The sequence below is a fragment of the Danio rerio genome, chromosome 5, assembly GCF_052040795.2.
Source record: "Danio rerio strain M-AB ecotype USA chromosome 5, GRCz13ab, whole genome shotgun sequence".
Classification (NCBI taxonomy): Eukaryota; Metazoa; Chordata; class Actinopteri; order Cypriniformes; family Danionidae; genus Danio; species Danio rerio.
In genome coordinates this window covers 55,533,537-55,554,982 of record NC_141025.1, presented here as the reverse complement: position 1 = coordinate 55,554,982, position 21,446 = coordinate 55,533,537, and the positions used below count along the sequence as shown (strand labels likewise).

General features: G+C 37.8%; 1 protein-coding gene across 5 annotated transcripts in view; it reads left to right on the top strand.

Moving 5' to 3' along the window:
* Positions 1-21,446, top strand: part of mctp1a (multiple C2 domains, transmembrane 1a) — a 257,558-nt gene that overhangs the window by 217,786 nt on the left and 18,326 nt on the right. For all 5 annotated transcript variants that reach the window (XM_087254125.1, XM_087254124.1, XM_087254123.1 and 2 more), the window contains 3 exons: positions 14,025-14,134; positions 16,515-16,624; positions 16,957-17,054. In XM_087254125.1, the coding sequence (XP_087110251.1) occupies positions 14,025-14,134; positions 16,515-16,624; positions 16,957-17,054 (318 nt within the window). The remainder of the gene's footprint in view (positions 1-14,024; positions 14,135-16,514; positions 16,625-16,956; positions 17,055-21,446) is intronic.

Genomic DNA, 21,446 nt, shown 5'->3' with positions numbered 1-21,446 from the left:
AAGTGTATTGGGGCATTGGATTGCAAATGTAAAAAGTTAAACACCATAGTACCTTTTAGGGATGGGTCATGATGGTTACCTAGTCCAACAACTGATTGGTCGAGTAATGCCTCACTCACACTAGCAGCAACTTTGCAGGTCTGTGCAGGTCTACAGCATGGAGAATACAACCAACCTCTAAGCATGCTGAGAGAACATCATGTGAGCTTTACTGGTGCTGCTATTGGCTGCTGCTCAAGAATCTTACTTTTCATTTGCAGAAAGTTGAAGGGTTCTCAACTTTCGCTCGACACATCCACCTGGTCAACACCAGTCACTGTCGCTTGCGTTGACTGAGGTCACCGGAAGTCGCTCTCCGTTGAAACGAAAGCTTGTTCATCTCTTTGCCGCTGTAAGTCTCTCATAGTGTGAATGAGGCTAACAAGGACAACAAAGTTGTCTTACTTCAAAACAAATTGCTAGGGATAGGGATAGGTCATCCAATTTTTTTTTCACTATACTGTATACTCTTAAGTTGTTTCAAACCTTTATGAGATTCTTTATTTTGTGGAACACTAATGGGCATATTTTGAAGAAACTGTAAACCTGTAACCAAAGACTTCCATAGAGGGAAAATCAAATATTCATGGTTACTGTTTTCCAGATTTCTTTAGCATATCTTCTATTGTTCAACAGAAGAAGGTCACAAAGGTTTGTAACAAGTAAAGAGTGGGTAAATTAGGAAGAAATGATTTAGTTTTGCTTGAACTATCCCTTTAAATGGAATAATTATGTAATAAATTAGTGATGCAAGGCACATTAATGTTTTCACCTGGTATCAACAAACATTAAGACCATTCTTAGTTATTTCGTTTGCAATCTACATCACTTTTACAGGAGTTTTCCTTGCAGCAGGTAAATGCCATTGATGAGCACATTCGTGATACACAGCTAACAAGTGAGCCATAGAATGACCAAATGTAATTTGTTTTGGTACACACAGCAATGTATGAATACTGTATTTTGTTGTACTTTCTCACAACAGTTTCCATAAAAACCAGTAAGTGGAGAGTAAAGATTTTGGACTGTTTGAACATATTCGACCACATAAGCATCTACACTATGAAAGCTATTTGATTAAATGTGTTTTCTAATACCTCTGCAAGAGGTCTTAATAAGACAAGTTCAAACCACTTTAGACATTAGACTTGTGTTTAGCACCATCTACTTATGATTGGATTCACAAAAATGTAACTTAATGCCGAGTTCAGACTGCATGATTTTTGCCACGCTGTCAGGTTTTGAGAAATCGCAGACAAATGTCCGAAATCCCAGGCAAATCGGTTCTTGTTCACGCGAGTAACAATAACACAAATTGAATCAAAGATGCGATCTGAAAGAATAGCAGATAAGTTGCTGACAACTCAAGATATTTAGCATGCCACATATCCAACTGGCGTGATTTATAGTCATGATGTGTAAGACAGCAGCATCTACTTGTATAGGTCAGCGGGAGGTTGGGGGAAACGTTAAAAGTGCTTCTTTTCAGTCTATTTGGACCCAAGAAGAAATTTGGCTGGAGCACTCGTGTCTGTTTGAAGTGTCATCTGATCAAAACCAACTGGGTCGAAAGAGAAAAAAATGTTGAGGAGAAATTGCTAATTCCCTTCAAAACCCAGGTGAGCAAAATAAGTTAATTTTCTTCACCACTAAAGGCTTCTTTCTCATTATATGCTGTAGTTAATAAAACCCCTGTTGCCATGCCATCTTGTAGTGTAAACACAGCAGCGACAAAACCAAAGTCCCTGTAAGGCAAGTCATTTCACTCGGCGGCCATCTTTATAATCATACCTGCCAACACTCCCGCCCATTTTCCGTATTGTTCGGTCTTCCGGAAAACTCCCGGATTTCCACCTACTCCCTACCCCCGCTCCTCAGCTTTTTGGTGCAGTCCGGTTAGCTTTTTGGTTCAGTCCCCATGCGCACCCAACCCAACGTGCAACCATCTTCATACCCGCTTCCTGCTCTTCAGTTTGCACGCACCTTCCCACCGCACTTCACTTTGCGCGCCCCCCCCCCAGATTAAAGCTCCCAAGTTTTATGATCCAAATGTTGGCAGGTATGTTTGAAACACCTCTCAGGCAGTATATTTGGAGATTCTGTTTGAATGGGGAAACATCAAATTCTCCAAAACTACTTGCCAAGCTTACGATTACATTTTATATTACAAATAACCAATCAAATTAAACAACAACTGTCTATTTAGTCTCATTTCTAAATGTTTGTATCACGTAAAATCTGCAGAAACTCATGTCTGGTCCGAGCCTCTCCCCCAGAGAATTGTCATTGTATAGCGATCGCTGATTGACTCCTGTACTAGAAGGCGGGGCTTCATTCGCCATATTGACAGTTACACTTTTCCCCATTCAAAAGTGTACGAGTGACACGTCTTGTGTATTTTGTCTTTGACGAAACGCTACCCCAGATAGTCATGCAGTGTGAAAACATCTGTGACATGACTACTTTGAAAATCATGTAGTCTAAACAAAGTTGACAAGTAAAGAATGTTAAAACAATTGTGATTCTTTGTGCCTAAGAAACATATCTGAACACAATCAGGCCTACTCAAAACAATCTTAAGTATACAGAACACTTGTTTTCGAACACCTTCTTACAAATCAGCTTTGGAAATCTGTGGTTTTGTAAATCTATAGTAGCTATATTGGTTTCTCTGTTGGTGCCCGGCTTGATGATGTTTTCCCAGTTTGACGGCCTCATTTTTGCGGGATAGAGAGGGCAGGGGCGAATCCAGTGCAGTGCTGGATGGAGCTAATTGTGCTCCATTCATCATCAGGTGGCATCCAGGGACCTGGAGAGGACAGGGCAAGGAGAACAGGGAGAGCACAAGTGATCTGAGGTGAGGAGGGGGGGTCGCTCCAGGGGTGAGGGGCATCATCAGAGAGGCTGGAGAACAGGGGCAACTATCAGGTTGACCTTGGGGCTGATGGAGTGCCTTGCCCGCTGGGTGCGGAGGCCTGGGGAGTAATGGCGAAGGTGAACCCGGCTCTCCAGCGTATCCATTAGAGCCTAATGCTGTTGTTTTTAGCAGGGAGCGGTGGGAAGCAGAGGTCGGAAGTAAAATAAAGCGTATTCTCCCTGTTTATGGTGTTATTCATCTGCACGTCATGGGCGATGGGGTGCTGTTGTGGGAGCAGTTACAGTACAGTATTGCTTTCTTTTTTGTGCTCCATAAAACTGAGGTCACTCGTTCATGACTGAAACCTCTCTTTTGTGTTTGACCAGGGAGAGATATTGATGGAAAGGTCAAAACAAAGGTCAGGCAAACTATATGTCACCAACTTGAGTGATATGAGCAGGGTGGGGGTTTTGGGGTACGCCTCGGTTTGAAAATTGAATGTTTTCATATGAATTAAATTGTATGGATTTGTACAAATTAGCCACTATTCTAACAATTTCCTTGAGAATTGATCTCCACATAGCTTGGTAAGCCAGAATCTTTGAATAATTAATTGTAGATCAGATTAGCAATTGGTTTATGGTTTTGTACAGTTTATGAGTAAAATATTCTTTAGCGGGACCACAAGTTTTCTTGCTAGTTTAGCTAAGAGCACTCTAGATAGGGATGGTCTCTTGTTTGAATTAATTTTATAGAATTACTGTCTTACTCTTTTTGCGAACTGTCACAGTTCACAATCCAATGACAGGGGGTGTAAAATCCTGTTCCTGGAGGGCAAACTTTTTCCATGAGTTGAGCTCCAAATTAACCAGCCTGAAAACTTCTAGAAATCCTGAAGACCTGCTGTTTCAGGTGGGTTTAATTGGCACTGGAGCTGAACTTTAAGGTACCCCTTCAGGAGTAAGACTGGATGCCCGTGCCAAAAAATAATTTTATTCATAAAAAGTTTGAAACTTTTCTCATTCACATGCAATCACTCGAAATGCACCTTTCAGAACATAATGTGTTATTAGACCTTGGCCCAGAATACCGTCTCCAGTGGGAACGCCATAGTAAGGGCATGTGGATCTCCTGAGAGTAGCTTTTTTTGCCACCTCCATGGTCACATACTGTTGCGTGGGATTCAGCCTCTCACGTTACAAGTATTTTTGGAGCATCACTAGGGATTTGAGGGAGGGTAGAACCCTGAGGGTGATGATAGTACCTCTGAACTTCAGTAACACTCAAATATCTGACAAATTGTTTGTGTGTGTGACATTCGTGTCTTGTTGTGATACTGCATTACAGATGCTAAAATACCTAAGTGAACTTGATCTTGATATCATTTTGATCCATGATGCTTTTGGTGCGGACACCAGTCAGATTTGCCTGACCCTATTTCAATCCATCGTTTTTTTCTGTGGAAAACTCTCAGTCCTATTAATAAAGATCGCCAATCTATATTTAACTAAAAATCCTGCAAGTGCCGAATTGAACTAGATTATCTTATTCGAGAATCAAAGACAAGCGCCAAATAGCGTATACACACAAACTCTCAGAATGCTGCTTAAAGTTACTACTCTCATTGATGTTGCATTTGAGGTTGTGTCAAAAGATTTTTGTTTATATTTACTCCTCACAAACAGTAATGCAAATGTTTTTTTCTCCTTTTGATGTGGAATATCTTTTGGCATTCAGTATTTGGGATAGCAGTTATTGGGATCAAGCAGGCAGTCAGGGGAGTTTCCGTTTAGTCTGACACACACCTCAAATCTAATTAAACTGCAATTTTAATTAACCTCCCAAAGTGCTCAGACACGAAGACGAGGAACAATTTCATTGACAAGCCTTTCCCTGTACGTCTCTTCCCCCGTCCCATTCATTATGAATAAAGTGCTAATGAACTACTTTTGGAAAATTAATGCACTCGTCTATTTAAAGAAGTTGTTTTTCCGTTTCATGTTTTCGCTGATAAGAGGTGGGCTCACGTCTGTCTAAGGGGACTTGTCTTGGCTTTAGTTGCCATCAGAGGTGTGGAACTCTTTTCCTTGGTGATATCGCTCCCTTCTTCTGCACGTCTGGGTCAGCGCGCCTTTGGCTTGAAATGAGAGAAGACAAACAAATAATACGCGCATCCAGGGAGCGGCCCGGCCCGGGTGAAATGATTTCATTTTCATCTTGATCTCTATCTTATCTTCCTCCTTTGTTCCCCTCACCTTTAGTGCTGCGTAGATCAAAGAATCTTGTTTTCTTTCCCTCCGAACACGCCGAGAGCAGGGCGTGGGTGTGGATTAGGCCCGGCTGGGGGTCTGTCCTCTTGCATTGGAGCTCTGGCTTTGGTGTAAATGAAGTTTGGCGCCCCTGGGACGTCGTTCCCCCTCCTGCTGTCGTTAACAAACAAGATATGCCCTCTACGAAATATATGTCCTGGTCTGTGCCAACCTCATCAGTCTCCCGCTATGCTGGGTGCCCATCGTGAAAGAGTGGGAGCCTCCTGATGGGACGCTGAGGTGTGAATAGCCTGATGTTGGGAACTGGCTGGAATGGACTTGCCTTTGCTTGTCTGTAGCACTAACAACCCTAAGGAGTTTGGTAATGGGGGATTCGCCAGGGGGTCCCGGACAGCTGAACTCATTCCTCTCACTGTTTAATGATAACACTGTGGAGGACTTTGTGCTTTCGAGATGGAAGATTCTGTTCAATTGTTTGCCAGCCATTAGTGTTGGAAAGCTTATTTAACTTTTAGTGTAATTGAGGTGTTGATTATTCAGGTAATCAGTTTTTACTTTAAAAGCAATACCTTAAAATGAGAATGATGCTTTAAGGTTCTAGCTGACATGGACTTTAAGGATGGTTAGGGGTTTTTAACAGCATCTGTGGCATTTAAAAAAAAAACCAGCCATTAGTTTGAGCAAACAAAGTCAAGTTTAAAAATACACATAACGCAATGCACTCCAGAGGGTTTTTCATATGTGTAGGTCTACTCTTTTTGGTCAAATGTTAAATTTTGTATTTGAAATGGTAGACTTGAACAGACATTTATATATGTCCTGGTTGTTAATTAAAAGTGATGACATCAGAATACAACTATTCATAATTCTGAAGTTGAATTATCATGTTTGAGACATATACTTGTCATTGAGAACACTATTAGACAGTTATATTTCACTGGTAAAATGAAACATTTGTTATTATTAGATTCCCTCTTTCATTATATTCAACATTATATAGGCTAGAGTAGTTATACTGACCCAGTAAACATTAATTGTCATGCAAATCACTTTGTGTTTGCTATGAAAGAAAAAAAAAAACATATCAAATGCTTGTCGTTATCATGACTTTACAATGCAATATGGTTATTTAAAATGATGTGCGCACTTTTAGTTTCACTTTTTACTGCCAAGTGCGCTCATGTCATGGCTGTCATTACTTTGAGTTCAGCTTGCAACAAACTGAACATTTGTGGCACGTGTGCGTCCTCTCTTTCTAGAGGAGTATGCGCTCATGATTAACCCAGCTGGTCCACATTAGCAAATCATGATCCTCCAACCAGAGGATCCCAATTCACTATATATATATATATATATATATATATATATATATATATATATATATATATATATATATATATATATATATATATCCTCATGGAAGAAACCCCCCTCCTTATCTTCTTCCACCTTTATCCAGAATGGGTGGCACGGTGGCTCAGTGACTAGTACTGTTGCCTCACAGCAAGAATACCAATGGTGTTGGGTCCTCGCTGGGCCATCTGGTATTTCTGTGCGGAGTTTGCATGTTCTCCCCGTGTCAGCTTGGGTTTCTCCCGGGTTCCCCAGTTTCCTCCCACCATCCAAATATGCTCTATATTATAGATAAATCAGCCTAAATCTTTTTTCTAATGTCTTACTCTCGGGAAGTTCGCCTTGACCTCAGCAGCAGGGGAGTTTGAGATTGACCTGAGCTCAATCTCCCCTCATCCTGCGAAAGGGGGGAGCTCTGGGCTCGAGGATCTCTTGAGCTCAGGGCTCTCTCCCGAGACAGCATGCCAAACAAGCTATATATAAATGATGAGCTAAGTGTACACTCTTGAAACAATGTGAGGACTTGTACGATTGCCTTTATGCTTCTCTCCTGACCCTGAAAATGTAATTGCCTGAATCGTAGAAAAAAACTGAATTAAGATCATGTGTTGGTTTGAACAGAGATTGTGATCTTTTTTCTATTAATTGTGCAAGAAGCATTTTTTAAGAAACAAGCAAAATCATCTGCCAGTGGGGCAGGTAAACAAGACTGTTTTACCCCATTGGCTGATGATTTTGCTTGTTTTAATGAAAAACTCACTTCATTTTGACTGTTTACTTAAATTACTTAAATACTTTTAAAAACAAAACTATATTTATAGATTTTTTTAAGAGAGTTGGAAGAGAACAAATTACAGAACATTTCAATGACTTAATGACTCAATGGCAATAATGCACAGATAAAGTCAGAATTATTAGCCCCCCTTTGATTTACTTTTTTTTTTTTTAATATTTCCAAAATTATGTTTAAGCAAGGAAATTTTTACAGTATGTCAGATAATATTTTTTTCTTCTGGAGAAAGTCTTATTTGTTTTATTTTGGCTAGAATAAAAGCAATTTTTACTTTTTTAAACATAATTTTAAGGACAAAATTATTATCCCCTTTAAGCTAGATTTCTTTCAATAGTCTACAGAACAAACTATCGTTATACAATAACTTGCCTAATTACCCTAACCTGCCTATTTAACCTAATAAACCAAGCTATATAGAAGTGTCTTGAAAAAATGTCTAGGAAAATATTATTTACTGTCATTATAGCAAAGATCAAATAAATTAGTTATTAAAGATGAGTTATTAAATTATTATGTTTAGAAATGTGTTGAAAAAATCAAATACAAATTGTGAAATGTTTTTGCACTATAAAATAACTGCTCAAAAGTAGATTAAATTACAATTTAGAAATTCAGAAAATACTTCAGAAATAACTCTATTATTATTATTATTATTATTATTATTATTATTATTATTAATATTAATGGTAATAGTAATAAAAGTAATAATGATCGGAGTAATCATTTTATTTGAAACAACATAAAATAAGAAAGCAGTAATTTAAAATTGTAATAAATATTAAACAATAATTTTTTTTACATTTAATAAATGCTGCTTTAAAAAAAAAAAAAAAGAAGCATGACAAAAATAAAGCTGACTCTAAACTTTTGACCAGTAGTGTACATTTAGGGAAGGTTAAAAGCAATATTCTAATGCTGTTGCACTAATACTATGCATTGCATCCTCATGCTGACACATTTGCTTGTGTCACACGGCTTAATTCCGACTCTTTATATGTTGACATTGCACATTTAGAGGAGTTTGGATTTGGCTGCGCTGCTGGAAGACACTTTAAACAGAACAGATTTTTGACTAAATATCAATTTCCCTTTGCCCGCTGACATCAAGTGTGCGTCCCGCTGCGTCACGATGTGTGTCCACATACGTGAGGAAGAGGACCTGAGGTAATGGAATGCCCAATGTGTCGCTCCAGCGGCCCTCAGCTCAGCCAGGATCCACAGCGGGCTCTTCTGTGGCAGGTTCTCCTCGGCTCGCCGTGGTGTCAGCCTGTTTATGTGTGTGTGAGAGAAGTGCGGAGGAGCAGTGAAAACAAGCCTCTCCCCAGGCTAGTGTTATTTCAACCTCCTGCCTTCCTCAATCCACTTTTGAAGGCAGGAAATCGGAGTTAGCTCATGGTTTGAGGGCCATGTGGTAATGGTTTAGACTGTAGAGACCCATGACCTGCACGCTCACACACACGCACACACAGATAGCTTGTCCCTCAAAGTCTTCTTTTCTCATATAGCAGCCGATACAATGGAGTGTATGTTGGACTTTTGTTTCGGTTGATAACGCGAACCAGATGGGAGTCAGGACAGGGGAGTCTTGTTAAATATTTGCTAAGAAAAATAACCCTGAGACGTGGTCTAATTATATCTATTTGTCTTGTGTGGCTTTTTGGGAAGGCGATGTGGTTATGCAGGCCATATTGGGCTTCATTTTTCAAGTGTGGGATTCGGTACAAAGCGTGGGAGATGGATGGGATGCGTTTGTGTGTGTGTGTGTGTGTGTGTGTGTGTGTGCGCGTGTGTGTTTTTGCTAAGGGACTGCAGATAGTTTGATTTGGTTTTGCCTACCTAATTTTTTTTGTTATTTAATTTTGGGGATGATATCCCAGTACTCATTCATTGCTACATCAATAGAATAAATTTTAAATGTTATTTTACATATCTTTTCTTACAATATTTACAGTATTGTTTCTGTATGTGGACAAGCAGGAGGTCGGGGCCCTCTAGAGCATCACTGTTAGCTTCCGGGGTGGCCCTAAAAAGTTAAAATAAGCATTAAAATATACCATTAAAGTAACCATTAAAATATACACAGAAAGAAAAAACAAACAGGACAACACTAAATTGACATTTAGTCATTTATTCATTTTCTTTTTGGCTTAGTCCCTTTATTAATCCAGGGTCACCACAGTGGAATGATCCGCCAACTGATTCAGCACATGTTTTACACAGCGGATGCCCTTCCAGCTGCAACCCATCCCTGGGAAACATCCATATACACTCATTCACACTCATACATTACAGAAAATGTAGCCTATTTCACCTGTACCACATGTCTTTGTGGGGGAAACCGGAGCACCCAGAGGAAACTCAAGCGAGCATGGGAAGAACATGCAAACTCCTCACAGAAACGCCTACTGACCCAGCTGAGGCTCAAACCAGTAACTTTTTTGCTGTGAGGTGACAGCACTACCTATTGCGCCACTACTACGCTACGCTACTTGCCTAAACTGACATAATAGTTTAAGTTTATTTATTTGAAAACAGAAACACCTGAGTTGCACATAAGAGCAGGCAAGAGGTCCTTTAAATTTTGTCTTGTATATAAAAAAAAAAAAAAAACAAGCTGCATGTTGACTTTGAACCACTTTGTAAGTCTGGACTGGAACAATAAATTATCTTAAATCATCTTACATTTAAGATCACATACAACACATACACTTTGCACATACAAGAAATTTGTTAAACTGGGGAATTTCAGTCCATATAAGTATCCAATGCATGCATGTTTTAAAGAGAAGTATAGCAACCTAAAAAAAAAAAAGTCATTAAAAAGTCATTATTTTCTAATCCCTATGTCTTTTCAAACCCTTCTTGAAAGTAGTAGACATTATATTTTAAAACCAACATGGAGCAATATATGAGGGTAATAAAATGACAGAATTTAATTCTTTGAGTTACATTTAGTCCTTTAAAATGCATATAAATTTATTAATACGCAATAGAATAGAAATATGTAAGACCTATGCATCTTAATTCCTTTATAGCATGCAAAAAAGGACAGATGTGTCTTATGTTAGCATCTCTATGCATAGACAGCCTCTCCCTCTTTTTCTGCTTTGATTTGCGCAGTGGGTTTTGATCCAGGGGTTCAATAGCTGGTCGTCTCATTGTGGACATGATCAACTGCAGTGACATTTCAATTGATCTCCATGAAAGGCTTGTGGATGGCGACTGAAGTGCTTCCAGATAAACCTGGGCAGGGTTGAGCAGAGAGCCTGGACCTCTTATAAAGCAGACCCAGGGCAAAGGCATAGTGATGCTCACTGCGGCATGGCAGTGCCCTCCTGCTGGCTCCATTTCACCAGGACATTTCATTCTTCTCAAGTGCTGCCAGTCTGTTTGTGTAGGCCCTCCGGAGGGGCATAAGCTGTGTCAGGGTTTGGAAATATGGACAAAGTTGATTTTTCCACATTGGATTTACGTTCTTCTCTTCAAATAATAGTCTAATTGTACATAAACAGAATTGTGCAAATCTAAAATTGCAAATATGAGATTTAAAGGGATAGTTTAGCCAAAAAATTAAGACAATTTGCTGTCCAAGATGACATAAAAAAAATAAAAAAAAAAAACTCTAAAGAAGAAATCGTGATCTTTGGTGATTCAATGTCACTTTTTCTGACACCTAAGAAAATAACACAAAAGTAAAATACATACAGGCAAAACTGAACTAACACAAATGCTTCCGGAAGATACACTGAGATCATATGAAGTGAAAAATCAACAATATTATGTAACACTGTAACGAGGAGTCTGACACAGAGGGATCCATTTGCAGTATATTTATTAAACAGTTTAATCACAATCACACAATAAGCACTTGCGTGCAAACTCACATCAATTGTAGTTATATTGGGTCTAAGGGCTGGCGGCTGGCTGTCAAGGAGTGTGATAGCAGGCATGGGTCAGAGGCAGGCGGCGTGGGTCAGAGGCGAGATATCAGGCTGGGTTCAGGGCAGGCGGCGTGGATCAAAGTCGAGATATCAAGCAAGGTTTAAGGCAGGTGGCTGGCAGGCAAGGCAAGGCAAGGCAAGGCAAGGCCTAGAAACAGTCCAGGTAATACACGGGAGATCAGGCAGGGAGATCAGGCAGGGAGATCAGGCAGGGAGATCAGGCAGGGAGATCAGGCAGGGAGATCAGGCAAGGGGATAACGCTCAGTAATGTCAGCAGGGCAGAACAAGACTCCGCAAAGGAGTGAGTGTGTGAGCTGCCTATATGTGTGTGTGGATCATCAGTGGGATGAGCTGCAGGTGTGTGTAGCAATCAGTGTATGAGCATGACGTAATGTTTAGAAGTCCGGTGATGGTGACCTCTGCTGGCCAGTGAGGAGAATGACTGGGACCGAGTTGGTAACAAACACATTCAGGATGTTTGCTGATTATTGTGCTTTATACAGTAAGATCCCAATGTATTCATTTTATTTAGCCTGTATATGTTTTTATTGACTATTGACTAAGTCCCTGGTGTTAACTTGTGTTTAAAGGGATAGTTCTACAAAAACATAAATTCACTCATCCCCAAGTTTTTCCATACCTTTAGTTTCATTCTTTTGTTGAACACAAAAGCAGATATTTTGAAGCAGTGGCATTGTGAGGTGAGATTTTTAGGGGCTTAAGCCCTTGATGTATTGTTTGGAATATGTTGCAATTAAAAAAAAAAAAAGGGTTTATAGAGCTTGGTAGCTCACCTTGTATGATGTTGTACTTGTGATGCAAAGCGCTTAGCTTTTAGTCCGGTAAACCATTGTTCAACTAAAGAGATAATCACAGTGTTACTTTATTGTAAAACTACATAGTCATAGTGCACTTTTCTATTATGTTTGCTTTAAAAAAAGCACTGTTGGTTTGGATTATATAAGGGTTCAGGTCTGTTGTTCGATAGTCTAGGTAATCTATACAACAAGCCTTGCCTTATTGTTGATGTGTATAAAAAGGAAGTGTATCTGAAGTGTACAACAAAACCTTTACTCTAAGTAATATATTTCAGATTTGCAAAAATGTTGACAACGCTCTCTAGTGGATTTGTCATCTGAAACATACAACAAACCATACCCGAAGCAATGTACTTGTTTTTGCAAAGGCAATTATTTCCAATGCTCTACCCAGTCATTAACATCTTGGATGCCTTATAGTGAGTTAACTAACAGCAAATGTCTACTTTTGGGCAAACTATAAGATTAAATCTTGTACTTTTTAGAATAGTTTACCCCAAATTGATAAATATGTAATGGATTTTTTCATTCCAAACCTGAACGTCTTTCTTTTTTCTGTGAAAAAACTAAATTGGTACAAGTGTGCCAAGAAAATATCCCCCACATAATTACACCACCACCACCAGCCTGAACCATTGATACAAGGCAGGATGGATTCATGCTTTCATGTTGTTGATACCAAATTCTGACCTCACCATCCGATTGTCACAGCAGAAATTGAGACTCATCAGAGCAACATTTTTCCAATCTTCTATTGTCCAATTTTGGTGAGCCTGAGCGAATTGTAGCCTCAGTTTCCTGTTCTTAGCTAACAGAAGTAGCACCTGGTGTGGCCTTTTGCTGCTGTAGCCCATCCGCCTCAAGATTGGACATGGTGTGCATTCAGAGAGACACTGTTGCCTTTCTATCAGTTGGAACCATTCTCCTCTGACCTCTGGCATCAACAAGGCTCAAGAACTGTCACTCACTGGATATTTTCTCTGTTTCTGTCATTCTCTGTAAACCCTATTAATGGTTTTGCATGAAAATCACAGTAGATCAGCAGTTTCTGAAATACTCAATCCAGCCCGTCTGGCACCAACAAGCACGAGTCACTTAAATCACCTTTCTTCTCCATTCTGATGCTCAGCTTGTACTCCAGCAGATCGTCTTGACCATATCTACATGCCAAAATGCATTGAGTTGCTGCCATGTGATTGGCTGAATAGAAATTTGAGTTAACACACAGTTGAACAGGTGTACCTAATAAAGTGGCCAGTGAGTGTATGTTTAATTGCAGTTTTCAGATAAAATGAATATACCTAGGCTGCTCTATCAGTAAAAATAGATTTGGAATGACATGAAGATGAGCAAATAATGACAGGATTTAATTATTATTATTTTTTATTTTTTTTGCGTGAACTGTCCCTTAAGGTGAGCTTGGAAGTGTATGTGTGTGCACGTGAGTGCGTGTGTGTATGTGTCTGCACATCAGTGCACTACAACAGTCTCTGTCTCTGTGTCCACACTCAGTCACTACATTCTGTGTCAGCCCAACTGTTGCATGACTGTTCTTATTGTAAGTATAAAACCTTTGGACTGTGGAAACGTTTAACTGACGCCTACTTTTGAGGTTCTTGTGGCCAATTTTTAAAGCTGAAGGCCATCAAAAGTTGAAAAGAAGAGATTCTTTGTGCTCGTAGTAATGATGGCGGCGATGGCCACAATGATGTCACCAGCGTAAAACCTGGTTAGCCAACATAGCTAGTTCTCTCTGAAGAAAGTATTAGAATAAATATTCTTCTGGTTATTGATACACAAAGCGTGATTAATTTCAAACATGTTTATTGCAGCATGGAGAACTTGGAGAGAGACAGAGAGCCTTTGATGCTCTTTCAGCTGTGTGGAAATGCATTTGCCCAGCCTCTCTTTTTTCCTCTCTCTTTCTTTCTCTCTCGCTCTCATTCTTTCAGGACTCCGAGAGAAAGGGTTTCATGAACAAGCTGTATGCCATTCAGGATGTGTGTATCAGTGTGCAGAATGCTCTGGATGAAGTGGCCTCCTATGGTGAGAGGATAAAGAAGTAAGTCTTAGTTCTCGCTGCTTGTGCCTGAGCAGACACGTGGGCATCTCTGTGCCAACCTCTGTCACATCTTACTCAGTCGGTTAAACAAACACACACACGCATGCCTACACTGGGGAAAAGAATCATTTTCATAATCAGAGTTTTGTTTTAAAGTGGGATGTCTAAATATTCTTTAAATATTATTTTTATCAATCAATTATTTTACCAATAAATCAATAAAAGTCATTGTTAATTATTTAAATGTCTTCAAAAAAATTTATTTGTAAAGTTTGCTTATTTATGTTTGTTGTACATTGTTGTCTCAATCACTATGACTAGTACTTTTTCCAAGTTACTAGCCACTTTGCATTTTCACTAGACAAAATTTTGTTGTAAGAAAAATACATTTAATAGCTTAAATTTCACTTTGGCATGCTAAACTTCAAAGTCATTTTACTTGATTTAGTTTAAACTCCTTCTGATCTCCCAAATTATAATATTAATAATATACCAGCTGGTACACAATAGTCAACACTTTAAGTTAATTAAAACCTTTCATCAAAGTTTACATAAAACCAAAACACTTATTCTTGTCTTAGGACAAGTTCATTTATTCATTTTCTTATCGGCTTAGTCCTTTTATTCATCGGGGGATGCCACCGAAGAATGAACCCCAAACTTATCCAGCATATGTTTAACACAGCATATGCCCTTCCAGCTGCAACCCAGTACTGGGAACCTTCCATACAAACTCATGCACACACATACACTTCCACCAATTTAGTTTACACTGCAAAAAAATGCTTTTCTTACTCAGATTTTTTGTCTTGTTTCTAGTCCAAATATCTAAAAAAATATTATATCAAGATGTATGCAAAACATAATGTCCAGTTTTGTGAAATAATATGCCAATATTAAGTGAGATTTTCCTTAGAATAAGCACAATAATCTGCCAATGGGTTAAGCAAATTAATCTTGTTTTTCCTTTTGACATAAGATTATTTTTTGCTTGTCTAGAATTTTTTTCTTGAAACAAGAATTGTTAGATATTTAAACTAGAAACAAGACAAAAATAAATCTAGGTAAGAAAAGCATTTTTTGCAGTGTATTTGTGTCTGTGGGGGAAACCGGAGCACCCAGAAACCCAAGCCAACATCGGGAGAACATGCAAACTCCACACAGAAATTTCAACAAACCTTCTTAATGTGAAGTGACAGTGCTAACCACTGAGCCACTGTGCCACCCCTTAGGACAAGTTTAATTAACATTTTCTATTCACTTCAAATGTTGAGTAATACATACTGTACAGTACAAAAACTGGAAAGGTTCTTTAAATATATACTTAAAGAGTTCACATGCAAAATCCTCTAAATGCCATCTGAAATTTTTTAAAAAACAAGTATTATTCTCAAATATATTTATTATCATTATTTTTTCATTTTACAGGCAATGGAAATACTCTATTCATCAACATGCATGCGAAATTACTGAACCTACACACAAGTCTAAGATTATTCTATGAAGAAAATGGTGTTTAGAGGTTTTTACATCTGAACTCTTCTTTTTTAAACTATTACTTATTGAGTTATTTTTCAAATAATTATTAACAATAGCAGTGAATACTCAAGTGTTGTAAAGTGGAATAATCTCTTGACTAAAATACAATGAAAAATAATTTAAATTTTTTTAATTTGTTTGACTTTTAAGAAAACTAGAGCAGGTTGTTTTCAATCACATGGTTCTTGTGACATGCGGAATTCAGATGGAGGGCATGAAGTAATCAACTGAATGGGAGACTTAGAGGAAAGTCTGTATTTCTGCAAGTTATACCATATTTCAAAGGAGATATGAAGATAATTTCCTGCCCTCTATCTGAATTTCGTGCGCCAGCAATGACGTCATCTGAAAACAACCTATTTAAAATTGATATTGAACCTACTGTGTGACTGTGTAACCTGCCACAGCTTAAATCTACCTATAAAGCCCTGTTTGTTATGTACATTATAATAATAGCAGTCATTTCAATTTAATTTTACTGCTTGTGAATGGATCATATGACTGATTATAACTTCATTATCATTGCATTGAAATGAAAGATGTCTATGCAGATGTTTTACAGATTTTGTTGTAAGTAATGTATTTAAAAAAGAAAGAAAGATGCAAAGACAGAAAGAAATTTGAAAAGCATAACTGTCTACAATGCCTATATGATCCATTTGTACTGTAATCAAAGTAGTGCAAGCACATGGAGTATATCCAAAATCCAATTTGTGTGCTGTGATCACATCATATCTAGTGTAGGCAATATCACTGAACAAAGCAGCTTCTCATTAATTTTGTCATCATTCATGCATGGTGTAGAAGTGTCTCAAACCTTTACCTGTTTCTCTCTTCACAGTACCTTCAACTGGACCGTGCCTTTCCTCAGCTGGCTGGCGATAGTGGCTCTATGTGTGGTCACTCTAGTGCTGTACTTCATTCCTCTCAGATACATCGTACTGGCCTGGGGTGAGCCGTCATCCATTACAATCACAATCTGTAAAGGAACATAAGACAGAGTCGCATTTTACATACAAAGCACATTTCCCAAAATACAAAGCATACTTTAGAATTGCAAAAAGACTAGGAGGTCACATAGTTTAGTGGCAGTCTAAGTTTGCATGCTCCAGGGACTGGCCACCCGCATGACAGGGAAAAGGAAAAAGTTTACTGGGTTGTATACTGTGTTCAGATCTGAAGCTCTGCAGGGTCAGAAAGCATCAGTACAGGATCTTTTAATGTCTTTCTGAACTGTGCTGTCTGAGTGAGATCTAACGCAGCACTGTTGTTTCACTTCTCAGGGGTGAACAAGTTTACCAAAAAACTACGAGACCCATACAGCATCGACAACAATGAGCTTTTGGACTTCTTGTCCCGAGTGCCCTCAGATGTTCAAGTGGTAGGTTACATTATGTTGGTTGCACCAATGTTATCTCGTTGTAACTCTGACACATGCACATATGTTGATTTAGCCTAATTTGCATAATGTAATGTGTGATGTCATGTGTTATTAGAAAAGTTGAGGATTAGTTTGCAAGCCTAAATTAAATCTTCTTTCCAAACCCATAAAGATTTTTTGATAACACCGTAGAATAATGGTTTATTACTATTTACTAACATTAACTAAGTATGAATAATCCTGTAAAGCATTTATTAGTCATAATTCAACATTAACTGACGCATTATTTTTTAGAGAGTGTGACCTGCCAATACGGATTCCATTCTTTCTTTTCTAAAAACTGTAATTGACAGCATATAAAAACAAATATATACTTCTACTTCATTTTTTTCATACTAAAATATAAACATTACCCAGCAGGCACACAAGATTGAGGTCATGATGTCAGGTGATCAAAATACAATGTCTAACAGACGTCTAAAAGACATCTAGACAGCTTGGCTAAAACAAGGTGAAACTTTGGCTGTCAGTGAAATCTCATAGACGTCTAAGAATGGCCCAAAACTAAACTAGTCATCAAATAGACAGATTAGACAGACTTTATATGTGTAGTCATTAATTTCTGTTTATTTGATGACTAGTCTAGTTTTGGTCTATTTTTACAGCCCAAATTTAGCATTGTTTTAGCCAGGATGATTATGTTTAGACATCTATTAGACATCTTTTGAAAAAAAAAGTTTGCTGGGTATTTTGATGTCCAATAATGCCATCAAATGACATTCATATTTAGTTGATTTTAGATTGTGTTGGAAAATGACCAAAATCCAACATCAAGCCAACAACTTACACTAACGTCATACTGACGTCAAATACTGACATTTATTTGTCAGTTATGGTAACCAAAATTCAACGTCTGATAGATGTCTTAGTGGGAACGTCCACACAATGTCAAGCTATAACATCATTAGACGTTGATATTCGGTTGATTTTAGGTTGGACCCTGGAAATTGACTTCGACCTGACATTGGAATCTGACCTCAAACCGATTTTCATTTTCAAATAAAATACAACGTCCTTTGCTATTTTAAAAAGCACCTCAACTACCACAAAGAACCGCTGAAGACCAACTAAAACAGTTTTTTTTTAATGCAATTCTGAATTATATGTCCAGCTGATTTTTTAACAAACATTTAAAAATACCCACTGCACCACCGCGTCGCCCAAAATCAATAATAATGATTTAAAATACATTTAAACCAGTATTTTATAGCATTAATCTGTCTCATTTCTTATTGTCGCTGTATGGGTAACAAGTCAAAATGAGCATAGCTAACAACCCTGCAGGCAAGGGACGTCAATATGATGTTATATTTACGTTGTACACCAACGTACCCTAATGTCATGGGGATGTTTTATTTTGTTTGAAAAGTCAAACGTCAATAAAGACGTCAATACCCAACGTCAGGCCGACGTCAACGTCCAACCAAAAAATCAACCTAAAATCAACCGAATATCAATGTCTAATCATGTTGCACACTGATGTTGTATGGACGTTATCACTATGACATCTATCAGAAGTTAGATTTTTGTCATTTTCCAACACAACCTAAAAACAACCAAATATCAGCGTAATTTGATGTCGTCATTGAACATCAAAATAACATTGTTCTTAGATGCTGGCTAGACATTGAATTTTGGTCACCTGACTTCATGACCTAAATCTAAACTAATATTAACGTCTTATAATGTTGTGTGCCTGCTGGGTAGGAGCAGAAGGGTCTGTTTGGATTTAGGAAGAGTGCTGAAAAATGTAAAAGTATTTTTTCAGTCAATTTCTGTCCATTCACTGAATGTCTGTTCACTTAATACAAAAAAAAGCCTTATTATATACAGCAGGGGTTCCCAAACTTTTCAACCTGCGACCCCCAAAATGACAATGCTAGTGTCTCATGACCCCCATTATCCTCTGAGGTGGTAATAAACACATAAAACTTGCATACAATTGCGCACACACACCAACACACCCGGGTATATTCTTTGTTTATTTTTTTTATTGCTGTGTCTTTAATATAATGTAATAACCACAGGGGTCGCAATACAATAGAACTAGTAACTATAAGCTACTAAAGTAACTATATACAGTAGTATATAGTAACTATAAACAACTATTTTTTCTCTTCAGTAGGTTATGGATAAAATATGGTAATTCTTATGGTTTAATAAAAATAAATCACCAAGCAACCCCCCTTCATTGTCCCTTGACCCCTCGAGGACTCCCGACCCCCACTTTGAGAACCACTGATATAGAATATATAGACATTATATTATAAATATAAATATACTTATTTAATCTTTAGTCTTCTGAAGAGACAGAAAACATGTATATAATAATTTTATGTAATTGTATTAGGATTTATGTAGGATTTATTCAGAAATTATTAGTTATCATTGATCAGTAAACAATAATTATTGCATTCAAATTTGGTCACAGTAGCTCAAGCATATACTTGCTTAACACGTGGAAACCAATGAGGTTCATTCTTGCATATCACATAGAATGTTTGGTTTCCAGAAGAACCATTGAGGTTTGGTATTTTTTAGAAGACATGAATTTAACTGCTTCATTTAAAAGGATTTATAATTTAAAACTTTATGAAAGTGTCAGGGTTTTAGGTTTTAATCAAATATCTTCATTTTTCCTGAAGAAGAATGGATCTCTTATGTGTTTGGAACTACTTTTGAAAGTGAACTAACCCTCTAAATATTATCAGATGGGTCATTATTGCAAAATGGTGCTGGAGGAGTTTAAGTTAAAAACATAGTTACTTTTGGTTGGTTCAATTTACCAAATATAATTCTGAGCAATAGTGATGCTAGCCTTAGCAAACATAATAAAATAACAATGAACTGGGGTGGTTATGCTGTGTGAGAATGTATTTGTGCAGTTTTTTGGCTCTCTGTTCCATTTTCTATGCTTTAATTTATGCTTCCCGCTCATGGTAATATGCATAAATGCAGAATCAGGGAATTCTATTCTTGTCATCACAGACAGCCTTGTGACTCATTACCATGGAAAGAGCGCAGGATGTTGACTTTTTAAACTCACAGACTTCGGCTAAACTTTTACACCTATAGTGTTGTCTGTGGAGATATATTCCACTTCTTAAAATGCCTTCATCATTTTTTATGTTTTTGTAAATCATATAGACTGCGTTTTTAGTTTAACCAAGGTTCATTATACAATTTTAAGATGACACAATTCTCACTCTAAACAATCCATTAACTATGACATTTAGTTTAATAAATTGGTTTGGATTTAGGTAGTGGGGTTTAGGGTTAGGGATGTCGTATTTATGCATTAATTTTTTTTTTTTCGGCTTAGTCCCTTTAATAATTTGGGTCGCCACAGCGGAACTAACCGCCAACTTATTCAGCACATTTTACGCAGCGGATGCCCTTACCTTCTGCCATCCATCTCTGGGAAACATACATACATACATACTCATACACTATGGACAATTTAGCCTACCCAATTCACCTGTACCGCATGTCTTTGGACTGTGGGGGAAACCGGAGCACCCGGAGGAAACCCACGCGAATGCAGGGAGAACATGCTGACTCTCAACTGACCCAGCACTACCTACTGCGCCACTGCGTCAGCGGGATGTCAAATAAGATCATGTAAAATATGTACTTTATACAGCCAAAATCGTAATAATAATCAGGTAATAAACTACTATATAATAATGATATTTGGTACCTAAACTAAAGTGTTACCAGTGACTGTACCAAAGTTAGTTGTATAGATTTAATCATGACCAATCATTTGACTTTTTTTTAAGATATGTTAGTGCACTTGATTACCATAGAGACAGATTAAGGTCAAATATGACACTTATAACGTGCTAATAATAGCTACAGAATCATTTATTATGCAATATTTGATCAAATTATGTCAAAAAAAGTAAAAAAAAAAAGTCAAATATTGATTAACTGTACTTAATTATTTCTTATAAAATGCTGGGTATATACTCATCGGCCACTTTATTAGGTACTCCTGTCCAACTGCTCATTAACGCACTTTCTAATCACATGGCAGCAATTCAGCGCATTTAGGCATGTAGACATGGTCGAGATGATCTGCTGCTGTTCAAATCCAGCATCAGAATGGGGAAGACAGGTGATGTAAGTGACTTTGAATGAACGTGGCATGGTTGTTGGTGCCAGACGGGCTGGTCTGAGTATTTCAGAAACTGCTGATCTACTGGGATTTTCATGGACAACCATCACTTCACTTTTTTTGTGATTTTAAAAATGTTTTTCATTGAATAGAAAGTTGATAGTAACATTTTATATACAGTAATAACATTGCAATTGATTTTACTGTCACTT